The 13,938-nt window shown below is 48.5% G+C and overlaps 5 protein-coding genes across 5 annotated transcripts; 2 read left to right on the top strand and 3 right to left on the bottom strand.

Moving 5' to 3' along the window:
* Nucleotides 1–520: 520 nt before the first annotated feature.
* J7337_001716 (uncharacterized protein) lies at nt 521–1,774 on the bottom strand (the record flags this gene model as incomplete). The annotated part of the gene is made up of 3 exons (XM_044819450.1): nt 521–624; nt 740–1,175; nt 1,226–1,774. 3 exons carry the CDS (start codon nt 1,772–1,774, stop codon nt 521–523), a joined length of 1,089 nt encoding a protein of 362 aa, XP_044687152.1.
* A 684-nt stretch (nt 1,775–2,458) lies between these two features.
* Nucleotides 2,459–3,848, top strand: J7337_001715 (uncharacterized protein; the record flags this gene model as incomplete). Its single annotated transcript, XM_044819449.1, has 4 exons — nt 2,459–2,663; nt 2,714–3,006; nt 3,058–3,178; nt 3,223–3,848. The coding sequence occupies 4 exons, from the start codon at nt 2,459–2,461 to the stop codon at nt 3,846–3,848; spliced, it is 1,245 nt and encodes a 414-aa protein (XP_044687151.1).
* Nucleotides 3,849–4,075: 227 nt separating this feature from the next.
* On the bottom strand, nt 4,076–6,219 carry J7337_001714 (uncharacterized protein; the record flags this gene model as incomplete). The annotated part of the gene is made up of 2 exons (XM_044819448.1): nt 4,076–4,567; nt 4,621–6,219. The coding sequence occupies 2 exons, from the start codon at nt 6,217–6,219 to the stop codon at nt 4,076–4,078; spliced, it is 2,091 nt and encodes a 696-aa protein (XP_044687150.1).
* Nucleotides 6,220–8,942: 2,723 nt separating this feature from the next.
* On the top strand, nt 8,943–9,899 carry J7337_001713 (uncharacterized protein; the record flags this gene model as incomplete). The annotated part of the gene is made up of 2 exons (XM_044819447.1): nt 8,943–9,262; nt 9,308–9,899. The coding sequence occupies 2 exons, from the start codon at nt 8,943–8,945 to the stop codon at nt 9,897–9,899; spliced, it is 912 nt and encodes a 303-aa protein (XP_044687149.1).
* Nucleotides 9,900–9,983: 84 nt separating this feature from the next.
* Nucleotides 9,984–13,317, bottom strand: J7337_001712 (putative NRPS-like protein biosynthetic cluster; the record flags this gene model as incomplete). Its single annotated transcript, XM_044819446.1, has 4 exons — nt 9,984–10,447; nt 10,496–12,105; nt 12,179–12,254; nt 12,306–13,317. The coding sequence occupies 4 exons, from the start codon at nt 13,315–13,317 to the stop codon at nt 9,984–9,986; spliced, it is 3,162 nt and encodes a 1,053-aa protein (XP_044687148.1).
* Between the last annotated feature and the right edge of the window lie 621 nt (nt 13,318–13,938).

The following is a 13,938-nucleotide window of genomic DNA, read 5'->3' as shown; positions in this document are numbered from 1 at the left end:
GGACAGTACGAGATGGGAAGCACTGAGTTGGACGCACACATCTCTCGATTTTATATCGGTCCCCTCTTCTGGTCATTTATCGTTGATCAGTGGGTAACACGTCTCGATACCCGCGGGAAACTATCAGTGGATACCACGATGTTGTAGTTCCCATACATGACCCAGGATGCTTATCATTACCCCTCAGCTACAATGTAACGTTGATATCGATCATGAATCGTACCAGATAGCTGTATACCTCTAACCGGGTCTATAATCTGTATGCCGATAAACAAAGCATTAGTTTGCCATAAAAAAGTCTTCATACCGCTTATTGCTATGCGAATCAGGTACTTGAAAAGCTATAATATCACTGCTTAGCTTCTACGCATTTATAAATAGAATATTGGCTACCAAGTTCTCTGCCCTGATAAAGACTCTCAGGCACAATAAACCCAGTCGAATCAGAGCTTGATCTGGAAGCTTGTGCCAGTATCGCCAATACTGACATTCCTTTCCATCTGTAGGAATTCTTTTGCGACTAAATGCGATCCAGAGCAGTCAAACCGCGGTCGCCAACTTCTTCGAGTCCAGGTAAGAAGTTCATTAATTGGAGATGGAGACCCATGTTGGTATTCTGGAGCCCTGATAGTATACCGGTCTGAACCAGGACATACAGGCTTTATGAGCCACGCAATATAACAACGGTCTTTCAGGTTCCTTTCTACCATCGAAACAAATGGCATGTGATGCAACATACACCGTCCAGAGCTGAAGTGTGCGAAATTAACGGCATGTCTGAGGTCAGCCCCGTCTCCACACCCCAATTGCATATCCCACCTCGATGCGATCTTGTCTCCAACTGGATCGTTTGATTTTCGATGGATAGGTATAAGTTGCCCTGGCCATATGGACAGCGAGGAAATATCACCGTTACTTGGCAATTTGTGACCGATCGCGAAACCCTCATCAGATAGGAGCGTGACATGGGTAGACGAAGGGCTCGAGAGAGCACATTCGACCAGTCGGACAGTATTTTCTCCAACAACTGCTTTGAAAATCTGATCTTGCCTATCGAGCTTGTCCTTCTGGCGTCGGATTGTGAGCATGCCCTCGGAAAAATCCACGTTTGGAGCATCGTAAGCCATTTGCAAAAGAGAAATGCCCTTGGCAACTACAACCCAGTAGCTCAGCATCTATTTCTAATTGTTAGCATTCCACTATAGACAGGATCTTGGAATATTACCGAGGTTTTGCTCTTTTCGTAATAACTAATGAATTCATCAGAGTTGTCGAAGGCTTTCTGGACGGCCTGACGGAGAAAAGACCTTGGTCCGTCCTCTGCAAGGAAATCGTTGATGCGATCAAGAATACCGGGTATGTCGTTAGAAAACATCCTAAGGCGATCTTCTAAGCGAGTCTGAATAGAATTGAGCCTTTTATCTCGCTCCACATCCGACATATCCTCAGGGAGAGTGACAGCCGTTTCCATCAGGTCGGTAATCGTGTCGTACATAGTCTCTATCTTGGTAAGAGACTCTCTCAGGTTGTCACTTCGTAGTTGGAGGAGAGCCTCAGGAAGCTCTCGTGATAGAGTGTCTATAGTCCGCTTCAGTTCCTTCATTTTTGTGACGGCCCCGGAGATGTCTCGTCGAATTTTGTCGGTATCACTACCGCCCGAGGCTGAGTGCAGAATCCGTTTGAAGACCCATGTCCCAGCTTCACCTGCTAGGCCGATAGCGAACTTATTGAGGAGCGCGTGGCCTGAAACAGTGATAATAGGTGATGCTACCATGACTTAGTGAGTATCTATCTTCAAATGGATCATGATTGATTTACAAGAGCTGAGGAAAATCAAGAATATGGAGGACAGGCGAATAGGTCTTTAATTCGTGGTAATACCGTGCGGCTGAACAGCCTCAGAAGATATTTGCTGATCCTTACTGCATTGAGTGGAATTATTGAACGCCACTCATGGTCTAGACTCATCGGTGAAGTTGTCTGTAAGAATAACGCCTAAGGCATTGTTTATTTGAGCAGATGCTTCCGAGTAGCTGAGTTGAACTGCTTGTTCTATTAATTGCGTTATCTTAATCCGAGTGATCGGCATCGCACGAGGGACCCAGTTTGACGTTGGTTCTTGATAAACGCGGGGCTTCTGGAGGTAAGCTGGGATGCCAAAATTACTGCTCTAAAGATACGCTAAAGCTGGCCTAAATTTACCTAAATCTTTTCATCACTTAGGATGAAGGTGCCTCCGCACGGCATGCAACGTCAGAGTTATCGGATAGGTATGCTTATCTGCCGCCGTCTGATCACTACCTACCATAAGTTTTCCGCGGTTGCGCGGGAAACATCCAAACCTACTTATCCTGTTTCCCGAGACGGGATAAAGTTGTCGAATGTCGACTGACATAGAGGATTAAGAAACTGATTATACAAGATAGAGCACTTCGGTTTCTCATAGTACATTCACAGAATGACATCCAAGCATCCATACCAGCTGCTCCCTATCGACGAGAGAGTCAAGCGAGTTCTGGCCACGACCCCTCTTATAGACGGCCATAATGATTTACCTCAGCAGCCCAGAGCTTGCTTCCACGGCAAGATACACAATAACGAGAAATTCGATCTAGAAAATGGGTTCGAGCGTGGAATGACAGATATTCCTCGTCTCAAGCAAGGTTCGTCTATATCTGCCTCTATTCTCAACTGGATGCTGACATTTTTCTAGGCGCCGTGGGTGGCCAATTCTGGTCCGTCTGTGTCCCTTGTCTCAGATCAGCAGAGAACTTCACCACACCGGAGTACTCAGACATGGCTCGAGATGCCATTGAGCAAATCGATCTAACTCTTCGCCTGGTCGAGTCTTATCCAGAGACATTCCAACTTATTAGTGGTCCTTCGGAAGTCAAGGATGTTTATGCCAGTGGTAAGATCGCTTGCTCGATTGGCATTGAGGGGCTTCATATGGCTGGCAACAGTATCGGTATTATAAGAGCGTTCTACAGGCTTGGGGTAAGATATGTAAGTTCCCACAGTGCTCAAGGTATTGAGACGAAGTGCTGATATTGTTAGTGCACTCTCACTCACGTGTGTAATAATGCCTTTGCGGATAGCTCCACTTCAAAGATCGGACCCGTCCATGGTGGGCTTTCTGACTTAGGAAGGGCTGCTGTCAAGGAGATGAATAGACTCGGTACGCCGCTTTCACATTATTCTAGGGCTGAACTAACTTTCTAGGCATGATTATTGATCTTTCTCACGTGTCGGAAGACTGCGCGAAACAAGTTCTCAATCTTTCCAGAGCTCCCGTCATGTTCTCTCACTCCAACGCAAAAGGAGTATTCGACTGCCCTAGAAATGTTCCTGATCATATCCTCGATAAAGTACCCTCCAATGGTGGTATCGTCATGGTCACCTTCGTCCCGGAGCATGTCACAACGCGCCGATGCGATGCCAAGATGGAAATGGTGGTCGATCATCTCTTTTACATCGCCAACCGCATTGGCTGGGATCACGTTGGTCTTGGATCTGATTTCGATGGTATTGCTAGCGTCATCCCCGGCCTTGAGGATGTAAAATGCTATCCTCATCTTTTGAAGGCTATCCTTGATCGTGGAGCGAGTGAAGAGCAGTTGGCCAAGGTGATTGGCGAGAATATTCTTAGAGTCTGGGCAGGCGTCGAGAAAGTGAGAGATCTGATGAAAACCGAGGGAGTGCTCCCGGTGGAGGATGTGTTTAAGGATCGGAGGTGGTGGAGATATGATGGGTATTATCAGATGGAAGATCCTGATCCTGAGGATAAGCTTGGGCTTGACTGGTATGGGGTACCCCCACCAGATGAGGGTCTATACCGTAAGGAATAGGGGACGAGACGGCTATAAGATCTTATCAGATCTAGAAAGATTACAGCAGTTCTGTTTGGTCACGGAGGGACAGCAGATTTAGAGGATAGGAACGAAGTAAAAGTTATTTAATGACGTGTGTGAAAGTAACTAGTCACTATCAACGAGAGAACCTATGTCATAGACCTTTAATCGTACAGAGCCCTACACTGATGGTTTATGTCAAGGGTAAAATAGAGAATGGCAGTCTACTGGCGTGGCTCAACAGGAGTCTCAAACCTCGCGGTTCCATCCTTCGGTTGGAAGACACCCTTATCGGCAGCCTCCATGCTGTTTCCATCAGCACTAGCGCTATGCTGAGCAGCATCAATGTCATTGTGGCCACCCTCAAGCCCACCGTTGTCAACGATGGGGCGGTTGTCAATGGTCATCTGAGGAGCAACATCATACTTTCCATCACCACGATCCAGACGGTGAGATGGGATGAGAACGTTGAGGAAGCGAGGGGCAAGGAATGCACCAATGATGAAGATGACAACCATGTGCATGAGAACGAAGCTGTAGATGAAAGGAGGATCATCAGAGTAGTTGTTGAGGAACTTGGGGTAGGCGAAGGAGAACACGAGAGCCACGGCGGGACCGGTGATGTATTTGAGACAAAATGGCCATACAGCTGGGATCTTCCAATTGGAATGACCGCCGAGGATGGCATTGTTGAGATCGCGACGGAGTTGGTTGCCCTGATACGTGAGGTTAGGGTCAATCAGGTGGCTAAGGCTGGGGAGATACGTACCGAGTAGAAGGCCGCGTACCAGAAACGGCTGAGAATAGCATTGTTTCCCCAGAATCGGGGAGCAGGGATCGATGGGGTCTTGCCAAAGAAGGCAGTGAAGATGCAGCAGCCGATGAAGACGCCAAAACCAACGCCAGCTCCGGCTGGGGCGCTTACGAGGTGACCAATCAGGAGACCCAGGAAAATCGAGACGATATAGCCACCGTTGAAGACGAAGTAGCTGATAGCACCAATCTGATCAACAGGGTCCTTCCATCGGTAGAGCGTACAAGCCATGTAAGTCTCGGAGAAGACAGTGATGAAAAGAGCGACATCGTTGACGAAAGCATCAACGGCATCGAGGACACTGAAACCGAACTCACTGCTGTAGATGAGTGAAGTAAGGGCACCAAGGACAATGACAGAGGTAGAGATGACCCAGCGAGGAATGCGCAGGCCCATATTGGTATCGCAGAGAAGAGTGACCAGAACCTCGGCGAGGGCAAACACACAGGTAAGTCCAAGAAGAACCAGCGTGATGAAGAACAAGGCGGAGAAGAAGTTGGATCCGGGCATCTCGGCCAAGGCTTGAGGGTAGTAGAAGAAGCCAGAGCTGAAGGTGGACAGAGGATCGACCTCACCGGGGTTAATGCCGAGGAAGCCGACAACGCCCATGACAGCCAAGGCTGATATGATCTCGATAGCAGAGTTGCTGAGAGCGATGATGAAGGCATCTTGAACAGCATTGGCAAACTTGTTGTTGTAAGAGGCATATGAGGTGAAGTAGCCGAAACCAACACCAATGGAGAAGAACATCTGTCCAAAGGCATCTTGCCATACACGAGGACCCTCGAGTGACTCGCTTCGCCATGTGCCAACATAGAGTCTAAAGCCATCGGAGGCGTTGGGAAGAGAGAGGGATCGAATGGCGAGAATACCAATCATGATGAGGGGAAGGGCCATTGTGATGTAGATGACACGGCCGGTGAGGCCGACGCCCTTAAAGGTACACATCCACACAACGAACCAGATCATGATACACCAACCAAATGTCTCGCCGACGATGCCACGGCCGGGATAATGCTTCAGACCCCCGCCGTCATCGGCACCACCCGTAGCAGGAATGTTGCGAACAACCTCATCATTAAAGAAGTCCGTAGTATCCTGACCAGCCCAAGGCAGCGGACTCTGAAACGACATCCTGAAATAGGTCATAGCCCACGCTAGAATAGGGACGTAGTACCCAACGACACTAAAGCCGTTGAAAACCATGCTCAGTCCAATACCCTTAGCGCGATGGTTCACATTGTTCCAGGCGATGACACAACCGCCCCGATAGGCCTGGCCGAGGGTGATCTCGAGGATGAGGATGGGAATACCGATGAGGAAGAGCGCGACGGCGTAGGGGATGAAGAACTGCAAACCGTAGTTGTTGAAGACGACAGAGGGGAAACGCAGCAGATTTCCTAGACCGACCGCACCGCCCATGGCGCAGAGGACGAATTGCGAGCGCGAGTTGAAGTTATCGCGACCGTCATCATCCTTTGCTGAGTCTGGTGCGAGCATGAGAAAGATTCTCTTGGCCATGCCTGGCTTCTGGCCCTTTTCGGCGACAGCCATGATGAACGATTCACAACAACGAACTATTCACTAAGTGGAATGAAAAAATGAGGTATAAGTGAGAAGACAAAGGTGATCGACCTCTCCACAAGGTGGATCGCATCCCCTCGATATATACCCCAGACCCAATATCTCGCCGAGACGCGTGCGATTAACAACACGTTCATAATTGGATTTCCTCGGGGCAGCCAAGATATCTCAGCTTGTAGGCCTCAGACCAATTGCCCTCGACCTTGGCACAGGTGAACCACTTTATATGACCGCCAAGCAAGTGCACCTCCAATCCACAGCGCGTGCCAATGCGATACCCCATCTCGTGATATCTCCCGCCAAGCGACATAACAGGAAGGCCAGAAAGAACCAACATTCCACGCCTCACGTGCCAGACCCTAAGGATCAACGGACTCGCCAAGGGAATGCCAATGCTGTTATCTGGGGTAGTGCTTATCGACGGACTCTGTATTCAGCAGGTGCTTTTGTCAGTGTCAACAGTAGCGCCTTGGTGTTGTGAATGTAGCGTCTTGGGGTCATTTCCGTTTCCCCGTTGCCGTTGGTATCCGAGTCGCCCCCTGTTCTTGGGATCAGAGTAGATAGGTCTTGGCTTTTGGAGATTCAGACCATGTTGGGGTTTTGGATCAAGGTGTCTTGGCTGCTTCTTGGCTGATAGCAAACACAGATAAGCTGCCCGCTTATGCTTAAAAAATGGATTGCGACATATCAGTCACTGCCAAGATGCTAATCAGATAGAAGTCTGTCGGTTGAACGCGGCCAAAATGATCACTCACCAAACGATTAGTACCCTTGGGGGCCAAATACAGGAAGATTTGTTCCTGATGCTTCGTGTTCATCGTATCGTAGCCCTAGATCATCTTTTCTGGAAGGGAAGGTCAGTTGGCCGATGGTGTGAGCAGTCATGTTTTGTGCCAAGTATATTCTCTTGGCGTGACTGGGGGCGACGTGACACTGATGTAACGCTGTGGATGAGTAAGAAAGAAACGTAAGCGTAAGCGAACATTGGAAGAAAAGAAGTGGAACAGTTGTCGTCTGGTAATTCAGTTCCTGCATTGATGGGATGCATGAGGTTAGAGGCTAAGCTTCCAGCCTTGCGGAGAACACATCAAGTTTCACTACAAGCGAGAACATGTTCACGTTCGTGGTGACTGGTTTGGTAGTACGTAAGAGAGGAAGATTGTAGATTTATGTAGAGCACCAATCCTTAGACATGACGGTTTGTCTATCCACTATCCTCCCAGAGAGATATACTCGTAACTTGGTAAGCCTTTAAGAGAAATGTGCTTCGAGCATACCATTGTCGAAAATGCTGCATGGAAATATCAAGAGAGGAGACAATGAATAGCCAAGTGCTATATATGGATCCTTAAGGTTCACCCATCTCGTAACTACCAGAATCCAGGAATCTGGTTGACATATCCAAAAGTAGCCATGTTACTCTTTGGGCATGAATCCTTGGGTTTGGGAGGCTCAGGACCATATTTAGAGTGCCAAATCGCAAAAAGCACTGATGTGCCTATAAAGAAGTTTTCATATCTCGCTAGCAACCGTTAGCTGCATAATGTTTCTAAGATTTTGCTTGACTTACGCTCGTTCCTCTTGAAGTGGCTTACCACCCGGTCATAGAACCCCGAAATTTGTTCTTTACGGCTTTCATCGTCATGATTTGGTCTGCGTTGCGAATGATATCGCTGTGTCTTTCGCAATCTGTATGTGGGCAATGTTCCGCTCTCAAATCGGTGGGCTTGTTGCCTTAGCGGAATCGCACATGGAGCTTTGCTCAGCAGGCGAGGTATTACGGACGAGAACATCGTGAGATTGCTTGTGGTGAAAGGTGGGTTGTATACGTGGTTGAAGAGATTGATGTGACGAAAGGTGATGTGCAGAGATTAACCTGTTCTGGACTGGCAGAAATAATGTTGATATGATCAGCCTCAGTTGACTCAGGAAAGAGATTGGAGACACCATATTATATAAAGCCCGGTCACAGAGTCATAACTAAGGTTTACTTTATGTGAATTTTATACTACATCAGTTGGTCAGGAACCTTGGTATGATATCTAAGTTCTCAGCCAGGATTTTTATTCGCCGTCAGGATTGTGGATGGAAGCTTAACTCAGCGCAGAGAGCTTAATGCCGAAGCCTCAGGACCAAAGGCATTCCGAGAGTAAGTTTAGAAGCTTTGCGGTCTGGTGACTCTGACAAAGCCAAATTGGCGGCAGGAAGTCTATCGAAGTTAACCTGGGTCAAGTTGTTTTCCGACTCGATAGAGGGGCTACCTACAGATATGCAATAGTGTAGTCTACCCGCATTACCTGTGCGATCGGTATCCATGCAAAGACTTAGTTAATATCTGCGGCTTCATCAACGTAGTCTAATCTAATTTCTGCCCGAGATGAACTTTATCACGTCCCCCCGCGTATAGGCACTGAAGACCACGGTGTGCCTTACCTGTGATCAGCAAACCGCTCGCTCGAAATCTTGATAATATCCCAGCGTCTAGTCAAATATGAATAATAATACGGAAATAAGGGTCCAGTACCCCATTCATACTTCAACTAATGCAGGGCGGGCTGTAAATTTTAACTCCGTGACCGAAACTCCGTTCCGCAAGTTCAGCCCCGCTACAGCCTTGCATATAAAGTTTATCTCCCATGCACGGCATGCCTACTTGCTCATAAGCAATATCACATTAATCGAAATACGTTATTATGGGCAGAGTCGCTGTCGCTGGTGGTTCGTCCGGTTTGGGCCGTACAATGGTCGATGCCCTCGAGGCAGCGAAGACTCACGACTACATCGTCCTATCGCGAAAGGCTACTGGACCTGAAACACGAGCTGTCGACTACTCTAATATCGATGCTTTGACCTCGCTTCTTGAATCTGAGCAGGTTGACACGGTTATATCAATGCTTCCGATCGATAGTGATGATAGCGGACAAGCTCAGCTGAATCTCATCGAAGGGGCGGACCGATCGAAATGCACTAAGCGATTCTTGCCGAGTGAATTTGGTATGGTCTACGCCAAAGAGTACGTAGCGTCTTTACTTTTTCGACATCGCTAACGACTTACTAGCAACATCGCCCATGTCCCTTCCTACCAATGGAAGCTGAAAGCAGTAGAAGTTCTTGAAAAGACCAACCTCGAGTTCTCACTCGTCTCAATTGGTCTGTTCCTAGACTACTGGGCCGCTCCACGTATACCCACCTATATCCGCGCAGCAAACATAATCATCGACCCTGAAAACAACGCAGCAGTAATTCCCGGAGACGGAAATACCCCAGTTGTCTTTACTCACTCTACGGACGCAGCAAAGTATACCGTTGCCCTTCTTAACATTACGAATTGGAAACGCAGATACGCTATCGTCACAAATCGTATGACTCTCAATGAAGCGGTTAAGCTGGCTGAGGAGGTCAAGGGCGCCAAATTTGACGTTAAATATTTCTCTGTGGAGCAGATGAGGAATGGTGAGAATGATTTGACTCCGAGTATGAAGAAGGCGTTGCCGGAAGAGATGCATGGCGGTATGAAGGCGATACTGGCCTTATCGGGAATTGGAATGGCTACAGGATCAAATGATATACAAGAGATTGATGATCTGGTGGCCAAGTTTCCAGATATCAAGCCTGTTACTGTAAAGGACGTCTGGGAAGCGTGGAAATAGAGGAGCGGAATAGCGAAATGTATTGTAACGATGATAGAGTAACTAGCTTGCAACTGTTTGTGTCGAACTGTTATCATCTAACCGCTAAAATCCCCATTGGCGGCACCAGTTCCTCATGAGCTCGGGTGTAATCGGTCCAAGCTCCCTCATTGTTGGACTATGGCTCGTGGTCCTCTCCATCCCGTGCTTAACCGGCTGAGCATCCTTGCCTCCAGCGTATAATCCACGATAAGAATCCAAAAGCTTAACGCCAGGGTTCTTATCAAAGTCCACATTCTCCTCTTTCGAACTAGCTTCCAACTTCTCAACCCATTTTTCAACACTCACCACCTTCATCCTGTTGCCGTAGAAGTCTTTAACTGCCGGAGCAATGTCGGACCAACTGGTAGTAGCAGGGTTGACGCCATGGAAGTATCCAGAGATCTCAGAGATAGACTTCTGAACCGTGATGCCCGCAACATCGAGAATAAGCCCTGCAATATCCTCAATGGGAGTCCAAGCTATCTCCTGTTGCCCACCGAGATGGTCAGGCAGGACTCCAAGATAGACTGAGCTTGCGATCATGCTTGGAATCAACTCTTGACGGTTTCACAGACCCTTCTCTCCTCTCGAACCCGCAATTTGTCCAACTCTCACCGAAACGGTCGGGACGCCGGATTGCTCTGCAGCTGCGTCGAGTATGAGACTCGCAGCGAGCTTGGATCGTCCGTAGGCCATACTAGGCAAGGAAAGATCATGCAACGCCTCCTCATGCACAGCATCAGGCGAGGACCATCTATCAACAGTGCCAATGGACGAAATGAAGATGATAGGTACGTTCTTGGAAGCTGCAGAAGAGAAATCGACGAGGTGTCGTACACCTCGGACATGGCTTTCAAACGAAGACATGGTGAACTTAAAGTTCACAGGCCAAGCGTTGTGAATAACACGATCGACGTCGGCAAGAAGAGAATCGTACTTGGACTGGCCCAAGCCAAAATCGGGAAGCGATAGGTTGGCGTGGAGAAACTCGACTTTGGAGAAATCTGTTGTCAAGCCACGGTACTCGTTGATCGAAGGCTGTCGAGATATGCCGCCATCGTCACTCCTGTTGAGAGAAATTATCTTCTTGACAGACTCTAAACGGCAGAGCTGGTCAAGCATGTAAGCTCCCAAAGAACCTGTTGTACCCGTGACGATGACTGTTTGGCCGTCGTCCAGAGGCGCCTGCTTTCCAGTCCTGGGCACTGGGAGGTTCTTGGTATACTTTGCGACCTGTGCCTTGATCTGATTGATCTCCTGCGTCTCTTCGTCGTCGTCGCTGGCTCCACTTCTCAAGGACCGGATATACTTAGCCAGCACCTTTGCTGTAGGGTTGCGATAGATGATTCGAGGTGTAATTGGGGAAGTATCAACGCCAGCTCTATGTAGGGCACCCCGCAGCAAATTGGTTGCAGTCATGACTTGCAAGGAGTCAACACCGACGGAGAAGAAGTCTGTATCCGGTTCGAGCTTCTCAACTCCAAGCTTGGTAACGAAAAGATCGATGATAGAGCCAGTCAAAGTGTCGTCGTCACTCAAGTCAAGGGCGATAGCTGGACCATCTCCAACTCCAAGCATCTCAGCCTTCTCATACAAAGCCGAAATGAAGTCGGCGTACAGGTTGACAGTTTTACCACGCTGCACAGTCCCCTTATCAGCGCGGGCAAACGGTAAAGCAGGATCGGCAAAAGCAACAAAGTTCGCGGCAATTCGTCCATGCGTAACGGTCTCAGCATTGGCTTTCTCGATCGTGGGCCAAACCTTATCGAGAAGAGCCTTCGCCTCGGTGTCGTCCTTCGGCTGAGCCTCCGCGACGGGCTCAATGATGAGAGCTGCCTGAAACATTTTCTGGCCGACGACAAGGGCTGACTTGACGAGAGGATGGTCCGATACGATACCCTCGATGGTGACTGGATTCAGTTTCTCGCCATTGGAAAATACAATGATGTCGTCGGCCCGACCTTTGTATAGCCAGTGATCCTTGAGCGTTGGATGAGGTTCAAAGATGTCGCTGGTACGCCACTCGGACAATTCGGGAAAATTGTAGAAACAACCTTGGTTGTCGGGATCCGATGCCTTGCGACGGACCACAAGCTCATACTCATTCGAGTCATGGCGTTGCCAGACAATACCCATAACTTCAGAGTTAAAGATGAAGTATCGCCATAGCTTGGGGTCTTGGGGACTATAAGGCACCAAAGGAAACAGCCTTGTCCCAGTTAGCTTACACGAATATTCGTGCTGGGGAGAATACCTACTCAGTTGATGAAATCACGTTCCTCAAGACGACACCCCTCTCTGCCAACATATTCCCGGCTTCGGTCGACAGGCTCCCTATACAGAGTTCATCAGCATACACAGGTAGTTGAGGCTGTGTTGACTTACCGCCGCCAGTAATAAGGAGTTTGAGCTTGGCCAGAGCCTCCGTACCCTCTTCAGTAGCTGCCAACTCATCGACAACGGAGGGGGGCAGCATTGCACCATCAGCACCACTGTGCTTCAAGTAGTCCATGGCTGTATCAACATTCAAAGGCTGATTGGGAAACGGCATAACCGCAGAGAGACCAGTGTATATGAATGTTAGAGGGAGATACGTTCCTGCAGCATGATACATGGGCATCCCCATAAAGATCTTGCTCGCCCGTTCGGCCCATTCATTGAAGGTATAGGGAGAACCATGGAAGTTGGGTAGGGTGAGATAATCTTCCAAGGCGTACAGAATTCCTTGTTTCAGGAAGACGGGCTTGGGGACTCCAGTGGAACCGCTTGTGTGAAGAACAACAAGGGGGTCCCATCGGGCCTGTTCGACAGTTCGACTGTATGGAAAAGGCTTGGGAGTCACGTTAAGGAGGGTGTCGATACTCTCTATCATGGCAACTTCCATTGTTCGTTGATCGAGGCAGGACTGCATGGCCGATTTGAACGACTCGATTGTATAGAGGTATCGACAATCCGTAGTTTCGAAGAGGGAGAGCTGAACGGCGGGGGTGTTTCGTGGAGAGATGAAAAGGGCCTTGCAACCTGCTTTGACGCAAGCAAGTAGAATGGCCGTGTATCGAAAGTCGTTGGGGCCGATATATGCGACTGTAGGAACCTCGTCGTCTGAGGATTTGGCAACGGTTTTGGAGATGTCGTGGGCGAGGTAATCGACAGCGTTGGCGAGGTGGAGGTGGGTTACTGGCTTCCAACCATCCTGAGTATCAGAGGATGATGGAGTGTAGGTAAAAACTCGATCAGGATCGTTTGTGGCAATCTCGTGGATGAGGTCGATCAATACATGATGTTTGACGTCCGACTCGCTGTTGATCTGACTTTTCTCAATGGCATTATTGGCTTTGTTTGACGCACCACCTGAAACGGGGGCATCGTGGTGTTCGATATTAGCTCGCATAGTCATTTTGAATAATATTAATGATAAAAGGGAAGAGTTGATAGTAATTATGTCACAGTGTTGTTGTGGTCGGTTGCTTGATATTCTATGTATAGGCTGATTTCTGATTCCTTGAAGGCACGACGTCTGGATATAAATATCGGAGGAATATTTCTCGTACGGATATACGTCCATCATAGCCTCCATTCCGCTCCTTAGCGTGTCGGGCCGTGAATGGTGGCTAAAATAGCGGCATCCAACTCGCGCGGATTTTCCACGGACGGCATTTACTGCCACACGGAGATTGGGGATCTCCATTTAGCCAACTGAAGTGCCGATCCAGCCGTACAAGGGTGACTATTTAGGCCATTTTCTCCGAGAATTGTACGAGAAAGGCTGCATACCGATAGATATCAGTTTTGTATATCCCTCAACGAGATAACGAGACTCTTTGACCGTGTTATTCCCGCTGTGTTTCGTCACTAAATACGTACTTTTGACAGATATTAGGCTGTCAAAAAGGTGAAGGCTCCATAATTCCCACTTATTGTGTCGGTCTTGATGTGTTCTCAGTCTAGTCAGTTTCCTTGAATTTCATCTCGCTCGGACCCTTCTCCGTGTAGATCTTCAGCACCAAATCGGGGTATC

The sequence above is a fragment of the Fusarium musae genome, chromosome 1 (genome assembly GCF_019915245.1).
Source record: "Fusarium musae strain F31 chromosome 1, whole genome shotgun sequence".
NCBI lineage: Eukaryota > Fungi > Ascomycota > Sordariomycetes > Hypocreales > Nectriaceae > Fusarium > Fusarium musae.
The sequence above is the reverse complement of the archived record's forward strand: the minus strand, read 5'-3'. Positions and strand labels throughout refer to the sequence as shown.